Genomic DNA, 17,240 nt, shown 5'->3' with positions numbered 1-17,240 from the left:
TTTGCCCAGTGCCTGTTTTTGTCTGCTTTGTTATATATCAGTTGGTTGTAGGTAGATGGTTTTATTTCTGGGTTCTCTATTCCATTCTGTTGATCTATGCCTCTACTTTTATATTTTACCATGCTGCTTTGGTTACTACAGTTGTGTAATATAATTGGAGGTTAGGTAATGTGATGCCTTCAGATTTGTTCTTCTTGCTTAAGGTCGCTTTGGCTATTCAGATGATTTTTTCTACATCTGTGAAATATGATGTTGGTATTTTGATGGGAATTGCATTGAATCTGTAAATCACTTTGAGCAGTATTAACATTTTGACGATGTGGATTCTACCAATCCATGAGTATAAAATGTTTTTCCGTTTGTTTATGTCACCTATCATTTCTTTCACCAGTATTTTGTAGTTCTTCTTATACAGTTCTTTCACCTCTTTGGTTAAGTATATTCCTAGGTATTTTATTTTCTTTGTACCTATTACAAATGGTAATGCATCCTCCATTTGATGCTCAGTTTGACTGTTATTAGTATACAGAAATGCTACTGATTTGTGTACATTGATTTTGTAACCTGAGACTTTGTTGAATTTATCAATTCTGGAAGTCTTTTAGTGGAGCCTTTAGGGATTTCTAGATACAAGATTATATCATTAGCAAACAGGGATAGTTTGACCATTTCTTTCTTTCTTTTTTTTTCTTTCTTTCTTTTTTTTTTTTACCTATTAAAGCCCAGCTCTGGAATTTCTCCTGGACCCTCAAGTGACCTTGTTTTATTATTATTATTATTATTAGATCATATTTGTGCACATTAATTTTATCATGGGATACAGTGTGTTGTTTCCATATACAATTTGAAATTCTTTCATCCAATTGGCCAACATAGCCATCATGTCATTCTCATAATTGTTGTGTTAAGACATTTATATTCGACATTTAGAAAGTTTGACCATTTCTTTCCAACTTGATGCCCTTTATTTCTTTCTCTTGCCTAATTGCTTTGGCCAGGAATTCCAGTACTATGTTAAATAGATGTGGTGACAGTGGGCACCCTTGTCTTATGCCAGTTCTTAGGGGGAATACTTTCAACTTTTCCCCATTCAGTATGATACTGGCTGTGGGTTTGTCATTAAAGACTTTATGATTTTGAGGTATGTTCCTTCTGTCATAGTTCCTTTAGGGTTTTTATCATGAAAGCGTACTATATTTTATTGAATGCATTTTTGCATGTATTTATATGATCTTATGGTCTTTTGATTTTGCCTCTGTTTATGTGGTGAATCACATTTATCAGTTTCCATATGTTGAACTATCTTTGCATCCCTGGGATGAAAGCCACTTGATTGTGGTGAAATTATCTTTTTGATGTGCTTTTGAATTTAGTTTGCTAGAATTTTGTTGAGGATTTTTGCATCAATATTTATAAGGAATATTGGCCTGTAATTATCTTTTTTATTTGTATCCTTTTCCTGGCTTTGCTATCAAGGTGATATTTGCTTCAGAGACTGAATTGGAGAAAAATCCCTCCTTCTTGGTGTTATAGAAAAATTTCTCTAAGTTGGGTACCAGGTCTTCATTGGTAGACCATGTGAGTCCATTTGGGTCCATCTTGTTTGTTTGTTTGCTTTGGTTGGGAGATTTTTGGCTATTTCTTCAATTCATTGCACATGATTGGTCTGTTCAGGATGTCTATTCCTTCCTGATTCTGGCTTGGGAGGTTGTGTGTTTCAGGAATGTTTCCATTTTCTCTAAGTTTTCTAGTTTTTGTGAGTAGAGGTTTTTGTAGTATTCATTGATTGTGTTTTGTATTTCTGTGGTATCAGTTGTAATGTCTCCTTTTTCATTTCTGATTGAGCTTGAGGCACTTCTCTTCTATTTCTGCTTAATCTTACTAATAGTCTATCAATTTTGTTTACCTTCTCAAAGAACAAACTTTTTCTTTCATTGACCAGTTGTATTGGTTTTTGGTTTCCATTTATTTTAGTTCTGCTCTAAGTTTTGTTCTTCCTTTCCTTCTACTTACTTTGGATTGAGTTCTTCTTTTTCTAGCTTCTTGAGATGTGACATTAGGCTGTTAATTCATGATCTTTCTATCATTTTGATGTAAATATTTAAAGCTGCAAACTTCCCCGTAGCACTGCTTTTGCTGTGTCTCATAGATTTTTGAAAGCTTTGTTCCCTTTGTTTTTCAGTTCAAGGAATATTTTGATTTCTTTATTAATTTTATCATTGACTTAAGGATCATTAAGCAGCAGGTTTTTAATTTTCATGACTTTGTGTAGATTTGAGATTTTCTCTAGGAATTGATTTCTAGTTTTATGCCATTGTGACCTGAGAAGATACATGGTAAGATTTTCATTTTTCTGAATTTGATGAGAGTTGTTTTGTGGTCTAATATGTGATGAGTTTTGGAAGATGTCCCATGTGCTGATGATATATTCCACAGATTTTGAATAGAATGTTTCATAAATATCTGTTAGGTCCATTGTTTTAGATTTCTATTTAAGTCCAATATTTCTGTGTTGATTTTCTGCTTGGATTATCTGTCCAGTTCTGTCAGAGGGTTGTTGAATCCTCAGAAATTATGATGGTATTATTTTCATGCTTAGATCTAGTAGAATTTTTATTTATTTATTTATTTATTTTTTGAGAGGGGGAGACATTCTCACTATGTCACCCTTGGTAGAGTGCTGTGGTGTCACAGGTCCCAGCAACCTCAAACTCCTGGGCTTAAGCAATTCTCTTGCCTCAGCTTCCCAAGTAGGTGGAACTACAGGCACCCAACACAACACATGGCTATTTTTTGTTACAGTTGTCATTGTTGTTTAGCTGGCCCATCCCAGGTTCAAACCTGCCAGCCTCGGTGTATGTGGCTAGCACTGTAACCAACTATGCTACAGGCACCAAGCTATAGTAGTAGAATTTATTTTATGAATGTAGGAGCTCCTGTGTTAGATGCACATTAGAATTGTTATGTCTTCTTGCTGAATTGCTCCCTTTATCATTATATAATGATCATCTTGTTCTTTTTACCATTTTTGTCTGATATGAGAATGGCTACACCTGCTGGCTTTTGGTTTCCTATTGTGTGGAATATTTTTTCCATCCCTATCTTGAGTCTGTGAGACTCCTTGAAAGTTAGATGGACTTCTTGACAATGGTCTGTATTTGGATTCTGTTTTTCCATCCATTCAGCTAGTCTATGTTTTTTTTTTTTTTTTTTTTTTGAGACAAGAGTCTCACTTTGTCCCTTCCCCCTACCCACCTACCCCCATAGAGTGCTGTAGCATCATAGCTCACAGTAACCTCAGACTCCTGGATTCAAGCAATTCTCTTGCTTCAACCTTCTGAGTACCTAGGATTACAGGTGCTCACCAGAAGGTCCGGCTATTTTTAGAGGTGAGGTCTTATTGTAGCTCAGGCTGTTCTCAAATTTGTGAGCTCAGGCAATCTGCCTGCCATGGCCTCCTAGAGTGCTGGGATTACAGGTATGAGCCACCACACCCAGTCCTTAGTCTATGTCTCTTAAGCAGAGCCTTAAGACTGTTCATGTTCAGTGTTAGTGATGATAATGTGGGATATTGTTCTGTCCATCATGTTAAGTGATACTTTGTTTAGTTTTCCCTTTTATGCTATTGTTTTATAAGGGCTGTAAGCTTTAAATTTTGGTGTCTTTACACTGGTGGGTATCTATTGTTCTATTCCATGTATAAGGCAATTTTCAATATCTCCTGTAGAGCAAGACTAGTTTGAACTTAATATTTATGTAAGTATTACTATGCTATCAAAAATGATTTTGATCCAAGCAAACATTATAAGTGCTTACTAGATTTATGAAGCAGTGTTTAAGTAGTTTCAGTCTGTCCTGTTGACTTACTTTTTCATAACTATAGTCATGAACTAAAATCACATCATTCTATTGACTTACTGAGTTCATTCAAGTTCACAGTTTCATCTATGAGTTTAGTTGAAGAAACAAAAGCAAAGACTAATTTACAAAGTGTTTTGGGACTTTGTGGTTAAGTCTCAAACTGGCATAGACCTTAGTGTTATGGCCATCAGTTGTCATAAAAATCATACAAAAATTTTCTTGATAAAAGCAATATTTTAAATCAGCTTATTTATTTTAGAGTGACAATAAATTGCTCAGAAATGGAAGTAGTAAAACTATTCGTCCTAAAATTTGGAAAATATTCAAGAGTTTGAAAATATTTGGATAAGGTTTGGCTCTTTTTGTTTAATTTGTCTTATGCAATTTTATGAGAAAATTTTATTTATTCAAACAAAACATAATTAATGTTGGGTGTTTTGTGTGTTAGACATGTGGTTATTATATAAGTTTATATTTAGGGCCAATTGAAATAGTACTTCATAAGAATTAGATCATTAGACTGTGAAGAAATACTAAAAGTCTTGGGCAAGCCTTTTGGAACTAGTTCTGGAAATAGTTTATCAATTTATCTTTCTTTAAAAATTTTGGCTTATTAGGTCTAATAAATTTATTTTAAGTTCCAATATATAGGATTTTTATGACATGGAAAAGCCTAGTTTTTCTACTTCTTAAATTTTGTAGCTGTATAACAATGAATTAATTTTTAAAAATAAAAATGAATTATTTGACATAAATCACATAAGAGCCATTCAAATAGGCCTTGAGAAATATTTTATTTAACAATAAGTAAATGAGTCAGGCATGGTGGCTCATGCCTGTAATTCTAGCACTCAGGGAGGCTAAGGCAGGTGGATTGCTTGAATTCAAGAGTTCAAGACTACCTTGAGCAGGAGTGAGACCCCATCTCCACTAAAAATAGGAAAAATATGGCGCCTACTCACTGGCGCCTATAGCTCAGTGAGTAGGGCATCAGCCACATATACTGAGGCTGGAAGATTTGAGCCTGGCCTGGGTTCAAGCCCAGCCCCGACCTGCTAATACAACAATGACAACTGCAACCAAAAAAATACCCAGGTGTTGAGGCAGGCACCTATAGTCCCCATTACTTGGGAGGCTAGGCAAGAGAATTGCTTAAGCCCAAGAGTTTGAGGTTGCTGTAAGCTGTGACACCACAAGCACTCTACCAAAGGCAACATAGTAAGACTCTGTCTCAGCAAAAAAGAAAAAGAAAAAGTAGCCAGGTGTTGTGACAGCTGCCTGTAGTCACAGCTAATTGGGAAGCTAAGGCAAGAGGATCACTTGTGCCTAAAAGTTTGAGGTTGCTGTGAGCTATGACACTGCAGCACTCTACCCAGGGCAACAGAGTTAGATTCTGTATTAAAACAACAACAACAACCAAAAAAAAATACCCACCATAAGTAAATGGCCATTATATTATGCAAAATAAAACATTATTTACTTATCTTTTCATAATACCTCAAAAGTAAACATTGTGTTTCAGCTGCATAGGTACTTATAGCACACATGTACATACACACAAAGCTAGTTTTATGGTCTTTTTGATTAGAACAAAATGCAGGGCACATGTCATTAGGCATACTTCTTTCAAAATGGAGGCTAATGCCTTGTATGTTATAAACTGCTACATACAGATAACATGTTCTTGATGTGTAGATTTACTCATTCTAAACAAAGAATTTCATTGAAATAATTATAAACAGAGAAACAATGTAAACACACACATGCTCTGACCAAGCAATCTTCATAGAGATGGATGAGCAGTTACACTCTATAGTCACAAGAATAAAAGACAAAAAAAAAAAAAAATCACAAATAGGAAGGAGCAATGTTGTGTATCTTTTTTTTTTTTTTTTTTGAGACAGAATCTCAAGCTGTGGCCCTGGGTAGAGTGCCATGGCGTCATAGCTCACAGCAACTTCCAACATGGGCTCAAACAATCTTCTTGCCTCAGTTTTTCTATTTCTAGTAGAGACAGGGTCTCACTTTTGCTCAGGCTGGTCTCAAACTCATGAGCTCAAGTAATCCACTTGCCTTGGCCTCCCCCACTGTAGTGTATCTTGACTGAAAGCTAGAGATATAATGTGAGTCTCAGAAGGAAAAGAAACATAAGTGGACACAACAGCATTCTGGTGAATTGTAGGATAGAAAAGAGGAAAGAAAGAAAAGTTATCCTTGCAGTTGTATTTCTCATAAGGCAGTTTTTATCAACTAAGCCATTTTGCTGGACTGACAGGAGAAATTAGGAGGTGATGACAAAGACTGTTTCCTCATGTGGGGATTGCAGATGGTCAAGGTCTTTTCATAAATGTTTACAAATTTATTTGAGACATATTTTTATTCTATTTATATTCTGTCAAGGAAATGCCTTTTTAATGGAAATTGAGCATTATATTTAGAAGATCCAAACAAAAAATAACAACATTTCTTCTGCATGAGGCTAAAGAAGTAAGAAGTGTGGAAAAGCATCTCTTTTGTTGCCTTTGCTCTTTTCTTGACCTTGCTAGTTCACATTTTAAAACTATAATTACCTTGAAAATATGGTTCCTTTTTTAAGAAATATTCAGAACACTTGAAATTAACTTACCTGGTCAGGGAATATAAGAGTTACCACCCATAAAAGGCCAACTTATACAGAGTCCTAATCTGAATCCTAGTCCGGGAATTGTGATTTAGTTTTCATCAAATATTAATTAACAACTAAATATGTACCTGGCATTTTGCTAAGTACTAGCCCAACAGACAGAATGTATTAATTTCTTCAGTCATCTCTCTAGATCTCAGAATCTTATAGATCAGTTTGAAACTATAATTTCCGGACAATTGATTGTACCTAACATTAAATACTGCATAGCTTCCCTGCAAAGAAAATATCTATCATGTACCTCTAAAAATATGCCATTTTGAATATTATATATGTCAGAGAAAGTGCTCCAAAGAAAAAAGAAGGAACCTATAGCTGCTACAAAGCAAAGAGAACAACAGACTAGTATCTGATCAGCTCACCTGTTGACTAGATAGTCCCAGTTGAGTTGTATCCAGTTCCAAGCCATATCTTTCCCGTAGCTGTTATATGAGATGTATCGGATGACTGTAAACACATCCTGAGTTTTAATAAGGCTTGTGTTCTTGAGCAAATTCAAATACCTAAGAGCAGTGAAAGAGAAAAATAATGCAAATGAACTTTTAATGCTCACCCTTAGGTAAATTCCATTACAAAATAGTTTTCGTTTCAGCAATTCAATTCTTGAGGCATCGACTGGCAAAGTGAATTACCATATTTTGCCATGTATAATGCACACCCACGTTTTTGGTCCATAGTTTCAGGAAAATGCTCCTCAAGAAAGTGGCCAGCTCATAGCTAGGAGAGACACGTCTGGGGAGGGCTAATGCTCCCCTGGTAAACATGCAGATTGCACTGCCCTCTTGCAGTCGCCCAATCTGTAAAGGCTGCCCCTTCGCTCCTTTCTGAGAGCCTTTGACTCCCTGCCACAGCAGAGTCCACAGATGAAATAGCCATGCACCTGGCCAGCAGAGCAGGAGCTTCTAAGGCTGCTTGGCCCACAGGCAGCCAGGTGAGTCCCAGTCCCCTCCAAGCAGCCAGTCCTCAAACCCCATACAGCCATGACCCACTTCGCCAGCCCTGCCACCACACCCTGTCCTTATCATGGCACTCAATGTAAGTCACTCCAGCCTGTTCCCACCGGGCTCTGGATCCTCTCTGTCTGGAGCCCCATGTACTTGGTGGTCCCACGCGGGGGGGCGTGGTGGCCCTAGGAGGGCTACTGGGCTCCCCTGCTCCCAAGCTGTACTGCCCACATATAATGTGCATCTTTGCTTTTCTCTCAAACATTTGGGAAAAAAAGTGTGCATTATACAAAGCAAAACATGGCAAATTTGACAAATGAAATAAGACAATTTAAAATTTTCTAATATGTTCAGCTGTTTTTAAGGAACAACCTATGATTTTGAGAACTAGTAAAATGTAAACCACAGAAATGGTGAAAAAAAAATTACTCTGGAAATACCAAAAATAATTTTTAAAACCCACAGAATTTTAACTATTAATCTTTAAAAATAGTATTTGTTGAATGCAGTACTTCAATCACTAATTATCCCACTAAATTTTAAAAAAGAGTTAGTAAATTAAGAGAATGTATTTATGCTTTTATACTTCATAGAATAACAATTATACTTTGTTTTTCCCTAGATTGTAAGAAATAATCTTCTAATGTAACTAGCATACACAAATAACTCCAAGCTAAATTAACCAAATGGATAGATTTTATAAGTGCATATCGTATTGAAAAAGTGTTTCCAAGTAAGGTCAGCACTTACTCTATTCAATTTGAGAAGGGAACTCAAAAATAGATGTCTATAGATGATAGGTCAGATATATTTGCATATTCTCCAAGTCTTGCTGCCCCCTGGCCTTCTACCCATTGATCAATTAATTTATATATTTAGGATAAGAGTAAAAGATAGTAACAACAACAAAAGGATTACTGTTCAATTTGAATGGTGAGATAGTTTTGAGAGTGAGCCTCTGTCAAAGAGAAAAGATATTTCTGAATTTTTGTTTTTATTACTATATCAAGAGTTCTTGCATATTTGACCATAGAAATTTACCTTAAGGGAGATTGGAGAACATAAGCTTTAAAGAAAGTCCATTCCACATGTGAAATGGGAAAACGTCCCTCCCTCCAGTCCTAGAGAGAGGGCCTGTAGTCCAGTATCTACCTTTGTGCTATGCCAAGATGGTGTGGACAGTGAGAGTACATTGTCAGCAAGGACAGGTAAATAAGGTGAATATATCAATGGACTTGAGGTAATTCCCCTGATTCCTTTGATTTCTGGGTGCTTTGAAATTTCTGGGGGACCTAGAAATTTCTTCAGCCTAGCAGTAAGAGGTAGGGATACTGGAAGAGCTGCTGGGAAGACAAAAATACCATACGGTGTGGGTGTTTCATGGACAGAAGGAAGTGACTGGCATCACAGTTTCCACCTCTGGATGACAGACAGGGCTCCAGCAAGTCAAATATGATCAAAGAAAACTCAATAGTCAACATCAGTTTTTCTGCCTTCTACTGGCTCATCACTCAGTGGTGTGAGAACTCTTGGGAACAACTCTTGGGACCACAGTAAATACCAAAATATGTGAATACCTTAAGGCCAAACCACAACAGACCACAGGTCTCTTTCTTCATTAGTAGGAGGGTGACTTATGTCTCCTATACAGAAGGACAGAAGGAACATGAGGAAGGAAGGAACCTTATAAGACTGAAAATTTATTCCAAGGAATAATTTGCATTAGAATTCTAGTCTAATAACTTATTTTGACAACTAGTCTGATAGATAAAAATAGTCAACATCAGTTTTTCCGCTCATCACTCAATGGTGTGAGAACTCTCTGGAACAATCAGATGGGAAATAAAGATACTACATTTTCTTTGTATTAGTAGTGGTGTGGGTAAATCTACTTATATGAAAACACAACTGATTTGTCTTATATGTCATATAACCAAGGAATCCTGGGGAAGCTTTTGCTGCAGCTTCAACTTGCTGCCAAAACTTCTTTTCCGCTGGTCATCATTCAAAACTGATTTTGTAGATGGTAGAGGTAACACACTCAAATGTGGGATGTGTTGCCCTCAAAATTTAAGAGAAGCTTCCTAAGATCACTAAAATAATCTTTTGTCTGGTAGGTCATGCAAAGTGCAGCAACTGTCTTTCACCTTGGAGGGAATATTGCAATATGCAGACTGTTGAATTCTAGAAACTGCACTAATGTGGGGGGCTCTTGATTTTTGTGCAATTTACTTTGTTTGTATTATGCTGCTTAGATTAGAAGATTTCCTAGTTCACAAGAGTCTTACCAAAGCATCTAAAGTATCCGTTAATTTTCTTATTAGATACAATTAGCACAGTGCTGTCAAAGTGATGGATTAGTATGTTTTGTGGGATGTCAAGATCCCACAAAGTTCCTGAAGGAGTACAAGGACAGAGAGCAGAAGAATGACGTATATCTCTGAAGTGAGCTAGTGGAGGTGTATCACTGGCTACGCCAACTAAAACCAAACCCCTTCTGGTAGTCCTTTCAAGCTGGCATTGCATTATAATTTATGATTTAAATTCTGCCTTTTCCGTGAAACCCTTACATCAAGGATAGATACCCCATTTTATTCCTTTTTGTTCTCAGAATCTGTTTATCTATACATAGAAAGGACGCCATAAGTGTTGGTTAAATGAATAAAGTAAATAACTGAGACACCATAACTAAGCAAAAAATGAATTAAGGCAGAGGGTAGTTGATTTGGGGCCTAAATGTAGACTGGCAAAAGGTTCAAAGATGGACTTCAAGTGGTCTTTGTACCACCCGAGTCAAATGTAAATACATTTCTGTGTGAGCACCCACGCACTGCGACAGACGCTCCTCTTTCTCTACTGACAGAGCCTCCTTTTGTTCTGCTATCATTAGATAGCCTTGATCCCAGGAAAGGTAGACTACTACCCCAGGCCCAGAGAATCATAATTTGTGCAAATCAGTTAAAGGAATTCAAGTTCAACCTGGTCAGCAAATGATCAAGAAGTAAACCGAGAGTGTGACCTAGAATGATCAAATATGGCCCGGTTTGGGACCATGAAGGGAAGAGGAGATAATTGTCCTCTTAGCATAAAGGACAAAGCCCTGTGAGAAGCTCTTTTGATTCTGTCCTTCTTTCATTGAACATACTGTGTAAAGACAAAATATTTTGAGCTCTGGAAGCCGTGAGACACCCAGCATGTTGATCAGGGCGAAACAGGAAGAGATGGAGCCTGAGTTCTGGGTGGAAACGGTGAGCCGCTGCACACAGTTGGAAACCACCTACCCCCAGGATGTTTTTCATATCAGATGACATTCATTTATTGTTAAGTCAATCTTACACTGACATTTTGTTTTTTAGAGGAAAAATAATTTTTTATAAATTTTTTGTGGAAGAATTGAGACTTTAATCCCTCTTAAAGAGGCTGTGGCACATAAACTATTAATGACCATTCATAAAAGTGAAATAAAAACCAACTTGCCTTGACAAAAGAGTGACATTCTTCACTGATGCTAATCCATAAAGTAATTTTTCTTTCTCTTGAGCTAATGGAGTTTTCTGGTATTGCTCCAGAGTATAGTTCCATGAAGTCTCATTGCCAGAGTTCTGCATCCCGTACCGATACACCAGAAGCCTGAGGTTTACAGGAAGCCTAGACGAAGAAACAGCGTTTCAGAGACTTCCGTTACTGTCTCCACAGTTCAGTCTTCAGAAATAAACCAAGGTGAGTAATTACCTTACATTCCCACTTAACCACTGCTCAAATAACTGGGAAGCATTGTTCAAGGCTTCTCTGTCTCCCATCTTGCACGCGAGCCCTAACACGGAGGCCCGGAGTAACCTTAAAAAAAAGAAACCAAGGCCAGGGCTTTAAGCACTGTTCAACATGTCTTACAGCACACAAACAAATGTGAAATGAATATGAATTTTAAAAAGATGAGAAATAACTTTGTGAGGTGGTCTCCAGTATCGGTCCATTTTAGAGAATCCGCAATGGGCTTCACCTGACCTTGGAAGTATTCCTGAAATAAAAGAATGTACAATGAGTGATAATTGACTTCTTATCAGTGAGATCCCAGTTACTGTAATCTGCAGCTCCCTGTTCTAACCTAGTTTCCTACCGGTTCAAACAATTTCAGGCTTTCCCTTAAGAAAGGAATGTGTGCATTCAGTTTTTATCACATGGAAATTTGGTTCAATTCTGAAGATACGCACCATCCTTGTCTTTCTGTAATGTTCTATAAAATCTTTTAACCTCCATTTGTTACTTAACATATGTAATAAAGGTTAAACACCTGACATACTTCCTGCACTAAGAAGACTGATGATGTATTGATGAAATGATAAAAATAGCTGATATTTGTATAATACCTTAAGATTTACAAAGGACTTTCATATTCTTTCATCTTCACTATGCCATTACCATAGGCAGGTAAGGGCCAATGTTCCTACTGTACACAGGGAATTAGGAGTCACAATTATAAAATCATTTGCCCAAGTTCTTTTCCATAGTTAGTGGAAGGGCTAGAGATTTGAATCCAGAAATTGTTTAAAATTAAAAGTGTCCTGCCCATGTTCTATAGAAATTGCAAAGCAAAGAATAGGTATTTAGAATGACTACCTTCTAATAAAAACTCTCTGTGGCATGTCAGCAGTAAAAACAAGAAAGTATAATGTTATGGGTTATAATTTTAAAATATAATATTATAACGTTACAAAGAATAATTCATTTTTAACATAGATAAATCCACTAAACATAGGATCTAGTGTTTATGATTTAAAATGTTGCATATTTTAAATAAAATATTAATTTTTATATTTCATCTAAACATCTTGAGGCACTAATACATTTCAAATTGAGAAAGAAGAGATAACATATCTTTTCTTCAATTAGCCAAGTCTTTGCACTTTCTTTTGATTCCACTTGGCAGACAGATGTGTACCCCAAAGCTCCTTCTCTCAGAAAGTATCCTATCCTATGAATGGCTAAATATTTACTTTCATAAGCATGAACATCACCTCAATCATAGGGTATAGCTCTTTATCATCTTCAAACATGCTAATGATGTAGGTGATAGCTGCGATGACTCTCTGCCATGGTAAAAGATCCTCTTCGCTTTCGAGATACTTGGTCAAGTTCAGAGCCACCCTATAATCTAGGAGTTGAGCTCTAAGAAATTAAAACACACACACACACACACACACACACACACACAGTTAATTAAAAACCATAGACTTATTTTCCATTGATTAAAAGTACTAATAGGATAATCTCAGTATTCCATCTTAATGGGAACTTTTCTGTTAAACAAATAAGAAATGGCATTTATTTGCGACCCAATTAAAAAGTTTTGTTCAAAATGATATAATGGTGCTTTCATACAGTCAATACTAAGTAGGAAGGCAGACATTACAATGTACTTTTGAAAAATCACTATAGCAAAATTTCAAATAGAACCAAAGCAATTTAGCTATACAGTTAATGTTGATGACTAGAAACTTCTAAATTTAGGCCTACAAGCTGATGTATATTATATATACAAATGCCCCATTGTGAATGTATTTTTTATAATTATTGACATTTGCTCATGAAAAGGAAACATGAATAACAGTACTCATGAATCCTGAATACTTAAAACATTCAAATTGAACTTATACCTTCCTTTATAACATCTTCTTTCTTATACATTTATCAGTAATCTTCATAAATAAAGTGGATTCTTCGGTTTCAGAAAAATTGAAGATGCCATTGACACTTCAAAGTTTAAGAATCCAATTTCTTATTCTTTAAAGGAATTGTAGAACCTTTGGAAATGATGTTGTCAGGAACCTGTTATATTTCAAATTTTAGCTTAGCTTTTGGAAAGACTTTTAGATGGGAATCCTGTCTTTCCAAATTAAATTTTGGATGTTTAAAGCATAATTTTTAAATTATGGAATTTAGAAATATTGATGCATTGAGTACTATTAGTTTGATGCCATTTTTTGAATGAAGAATAGAATTATCTCTTAATTTCTTCCCTAAGAGTTTGATTAAAAAATAAAATAATATTGAAATGATAGAAATAAAAACCTTTAGCATAATATGATTTGTACTGAGGAGACATATAATATAGAGTTGTTTTTCTTTTCAGTGCAAAGAGCTGGTTTCCTCTTCTATTTTCTTAATTCCTGATCTTTACATTTTGGAGCATTCAGACTCCTTTAATAATAAATAAGATTGAGAAATGGAGGGGAGACTTTACATCTTTTGTATTAACCTAGATGGAAGAGGAATGGAGTCTTCTGAGGAAAGCATCACAAAAACAGAGAAGCAAGAATCTGATGTCCTCAATTTTAGTATAAAGGTAGTAGATGAGCTAATACCAGGGGTGGGGTAGGGACATGAGGGAGTGGCACAGTGCATGGCACACCTCTAGGGGTTGGGACACAATTGCAAGAGGGACTTTATCCAACAACCGCAATCAGTGTAACCTAATTCTTGGTACCCTCAATGAATCCCAAACAATTAAAAAAAATTTATAGTTTTGTGTTGACATCTGAAACTCACTGAGAAATTTCTAAGTTTAATGATTCTTTTCTTCCTAGGTAGACAGAGCAACAACTATGCCAATCAGCATTTTCTTAGGAAAGTAAAGAATAGTTGTCATTCTGAGGATCAAATTTGTGAAGAGATTACTGAAAGTTTAGGAAGATTAACAGATTCTCAGGTTAGAAACCAAGTAGCCGCACGTTTCCCATAGGTGAAATGATTCGGAGGAATGGAGCTTTGCTGCTCCAAGGGCCAAAAGAACTGGGTGGTGCACCTAGAAGTAAGGCGGGAATCCGATGATCCGAAGGTCCTGACTAAATACTATACGCTCAAATGCTTGAAAAGTCAATATCCTATTCTAGTGCCTTATTTTTTCCAATAGACTTAATAGCTGTGTGGTAGTTTGTACTTTGGCATCAGTATTTTTTTTTTTTAAGTCTGATTTTCAGGGTCAGAGCACTGGTCTGGGAATGAATGGTTCCTAGTTGATGTTACAGAGATAATACTTTGAGCATTAAGCTGACGCACTTTTCATTCCCCACAAAGCATGTTCCTCTGAGGCTGCTACCCGCTGAATCAGTGGTATTTGATACATCAGAGGAAGAACAGTATCTTTTAGAACCACAGTTCTCCCAATCTGAGCACAGATTAGCAAGACCTGAAAGTTTCATTAAATACATGCTGTGAGGCCCCACTTCCAGAGTTTCTATTTCAGTAGGAAGGGGGGTAGGTCCCACGAATTCGTATTTCTCACAGTTTCCTAGGTAATTTCGTACTGTTGGTAGGGACCAAGGTTAAGAACAGGTTTTTAGAACAAAGACATCTGTGGTAAGCTTCCCACATCCCCTTATAGTCCTGTGCTGGCTGCTGCATACTTTTAGTCCTGATCACTAAACATAATCAAAACACGCCTCTTTGAATGCCTCAGTAGACTTGTGTAAATACTAACCCTGCAACACACACTTACCTATCTTTAATGACACATTTCTGCTTTGTTTGCCCCCTAAAGTTTCATAGTTGTCTAACATGGGCTCTCTTAAGCTGTCTTCTCTGCTCTAACCAGCTTTGGTGGAGTCTGTTTCTCTCTGAGTCCACTTTTCTGCATGTGTTGTTGCAAAAGGAAACTGGGTCAGGTGATAGCCTGGGTAGTTTCCAGTTCTGTTGTTGTGGGATTCTACATACGTTCTGGCTTTCAAATTTGTTTCACTTTCTTCCTTTCCACAGCTTTTCAAAATTGTATGAGGCTATGACCCAGGAGCTGAGCAAAGTGAGAAAGTCTTTCAATAGTGTGAATTATTTGCTTTATACCCAGCTCCTCGTGAAGAGCTGTCAAGAGGCTTTCATCTCATCCTAGGATAAAATGAACTGTCTGCATTGTGTTGTGATGGGAATGAAATGATAAAGGTATTCCAGTTCTTCATAATTGCTAACAGCCAAGAAACTGATCTTTAGAAAAGGTTAGAGTACATTCACAGGAGAGTTTTTCAGGAAAAAGCCCAAATGATTTCATTATGTTTCAAAATATTTATTGATCATCTTTCACCATTTAATTTCTCAGGGTCTACACAGTGCCTGGCACATAGTAGGTGCTCAAAATGTATTTATTCCATGAGTGAATGGTATACTGTAATGTAGGGAAGTGATCTATTACGTATCCAGGCGACTAAACTTGGAGATTCACTAAACAGCATCCTATCATACAATCTATTACCTATAAAGCAAATCTGGATTACACATTCACAAGAGCTTTTCTAAATACATCTTTGTTGCTGCTAATCAATGGTTGATGCATTTTGGTCAAATAAGATAATTTATTGAGCACTCTCAACACACCAGATAATCTTTTCAGTGCTTTACGTCCATTGCCTCATTTGTTCCTCACCAGAATCTTATAAAGTCAACTCCATTTTACTAGTAAAGAAGTGGAGTGAGGGAGAAGTTAAGAGATTTACTCAAAGTTATGTGGAAATAAGATTTTAAACAGATTCAGAAGCCTGTTTTTTGACCCTGTAATTCCTTCCTTAAAAAAATGTCAAGAAGGTTTTTTAACCTCCAATATGCTATCTAAGGAGCCTTTGTAAAATAGTTCCCCCATGCCTTCAGTACTGTTAAACTATTCTTCCAGTTACCTATTTAATCATTATTTATGGAGCACCAACTATTACTGACCACACAGAGTCACAGGTGGGTTGGAGTTCATGCCTTCATGGTATTTACAGTTTGATGAGTAAAATGGACAATTAATAAGCAATGATAATATAATATTTTGGGAAAATACAAGGACCCATAGAGGGACACCTATAGAAAGGCATCTGAGGAGGCTACTCATTCTCAGTCTACTGCTCTTATCTAGAATGAAGCCACCACAAAGTCAGAGAAATGAAATTAGCCATGTTCCCAGCTCCTGCAGAGTACCAGAAACTTGATAAATGCTTGTTGAATTACTGGTATTGAGTAAATGACACAAAAACTAAAAGGTACCATGGATACTGCTTCTCATTTCCCCCAATCTATGGTGATTGTCTTCCCCAAGTGCAAGTTCACATCAGGCTATGAGAAAAGTCCAATTTCCTGAATGGTACCTTCATTATGATCAATCCTAGAGCACCACGGCTCATTCTTCTTACCCTGATAACCTTAACAAGATTTGGCAATTCCAGCCATAAAAATCTTAGCTTGGGCTTGGCCTCATAGAACTAAATTAATGAAACACCTTTTTTTTGTCTTTTTATTAAATCAAATTGTGAAGGTGCACTTTTGAGCATTTGTAAATTTCACACCTAATTAACCCAAAGACTCTGAAATAGGCAACCCATACTCAAAGTCCATAGGGTAGGTACTTTCTGTGTGTACATTAAGGTTTAATATCGGTATTAAACTCATAGGTACTTCTAAAAAGAGAGTTAAAAATAATGTTTTAAATAGTTATTTTGGATATTTTAAGCTAAAATTTATTCATGCTTCAATGTTTTCACTCATTTAAAAAAATGTTTATGAGAGGGTGGTGCCTGTAGCTCAAAGGAGTAGGGCGCCAGCCCCATATGCTGGAGGTAGCAGGTTCAAACCCAGCCCCGGCCAAAAACTAAAAAAAAAAAGTTTATGACAAAAACCACAGTATATTCAATAATCTAGTCTCATTTCAAAACTTACCTTGCCAAGGCAAAGGCATCATCAATAAGACTTGCACGATCAGCAGAAGAAAACCTCTGCTAAAGAAAGATCAG

At 36.5% G+C, this 17,240-nt stretch overlaps 1 protein-coding gene across 2 annotated transcripts in view; it reads right to left on the bottom strand.

Moving 5' to 3' along the window:
• Nucleotides 1–17,240, bottom strand: part of ENPEP (glutamyl aminopeptidase) — an 83,380-nt gene that overhangs the window by 8,142 nt on the left and 57,998 nt on the right. The window contains exons 13-18 of one of the 2 annotated variants that reach the window (XM_023518188.1): nt 17,167–17,225; nt 12,504–12,654; nt 11,433–11,506; nt 11,221–11,325; nt 10,966–11,136; nt 6,907–7,047 (exon numbers count right to left, since the gene is read on the bottom strand). In XM_023518188.1, coding sequence (XP_023373956.1) covers nt 6,907–7,047; nt 10,966–11,136; nt 11,221–11,325; nt 11,433–11,506; nt 12,504–12,654; nt 17,167–17,225 — 701 coding nt within the window. The remainder of the gene's footprint in view (nt 1–6,906; nt 7,048–10,965; nt 11,137–11,220; nt 11,326–11,432; nt 11,507–12,503; nt 12,655–17,166; nt 17,226–17,240) is intronic. The other variant, XM_003798176.3, reaches the window with a different exon arrangement.

Source organism: Otolemur garnettii, unplaced genomic scaffold (genome assembly GCF_000181295.1).
Source record: "Otolemur garnettii isolate 467f Iridium unplaced genomic scaffold, OtoGar3 scaffold00129, whole genome shotgun sequence".
NCBI classification, from domain to species: domain Eukaryota; kingdom Metazoa; phylum Chordata; class Mammalia; order Primates; family Galagidae; genus Otolemur; species Otolemur garnettii.
Note: the sequence above shows the minus strand (reverse complement) of the source record. Positions and strands in the feature narration are given on the sequence as shown.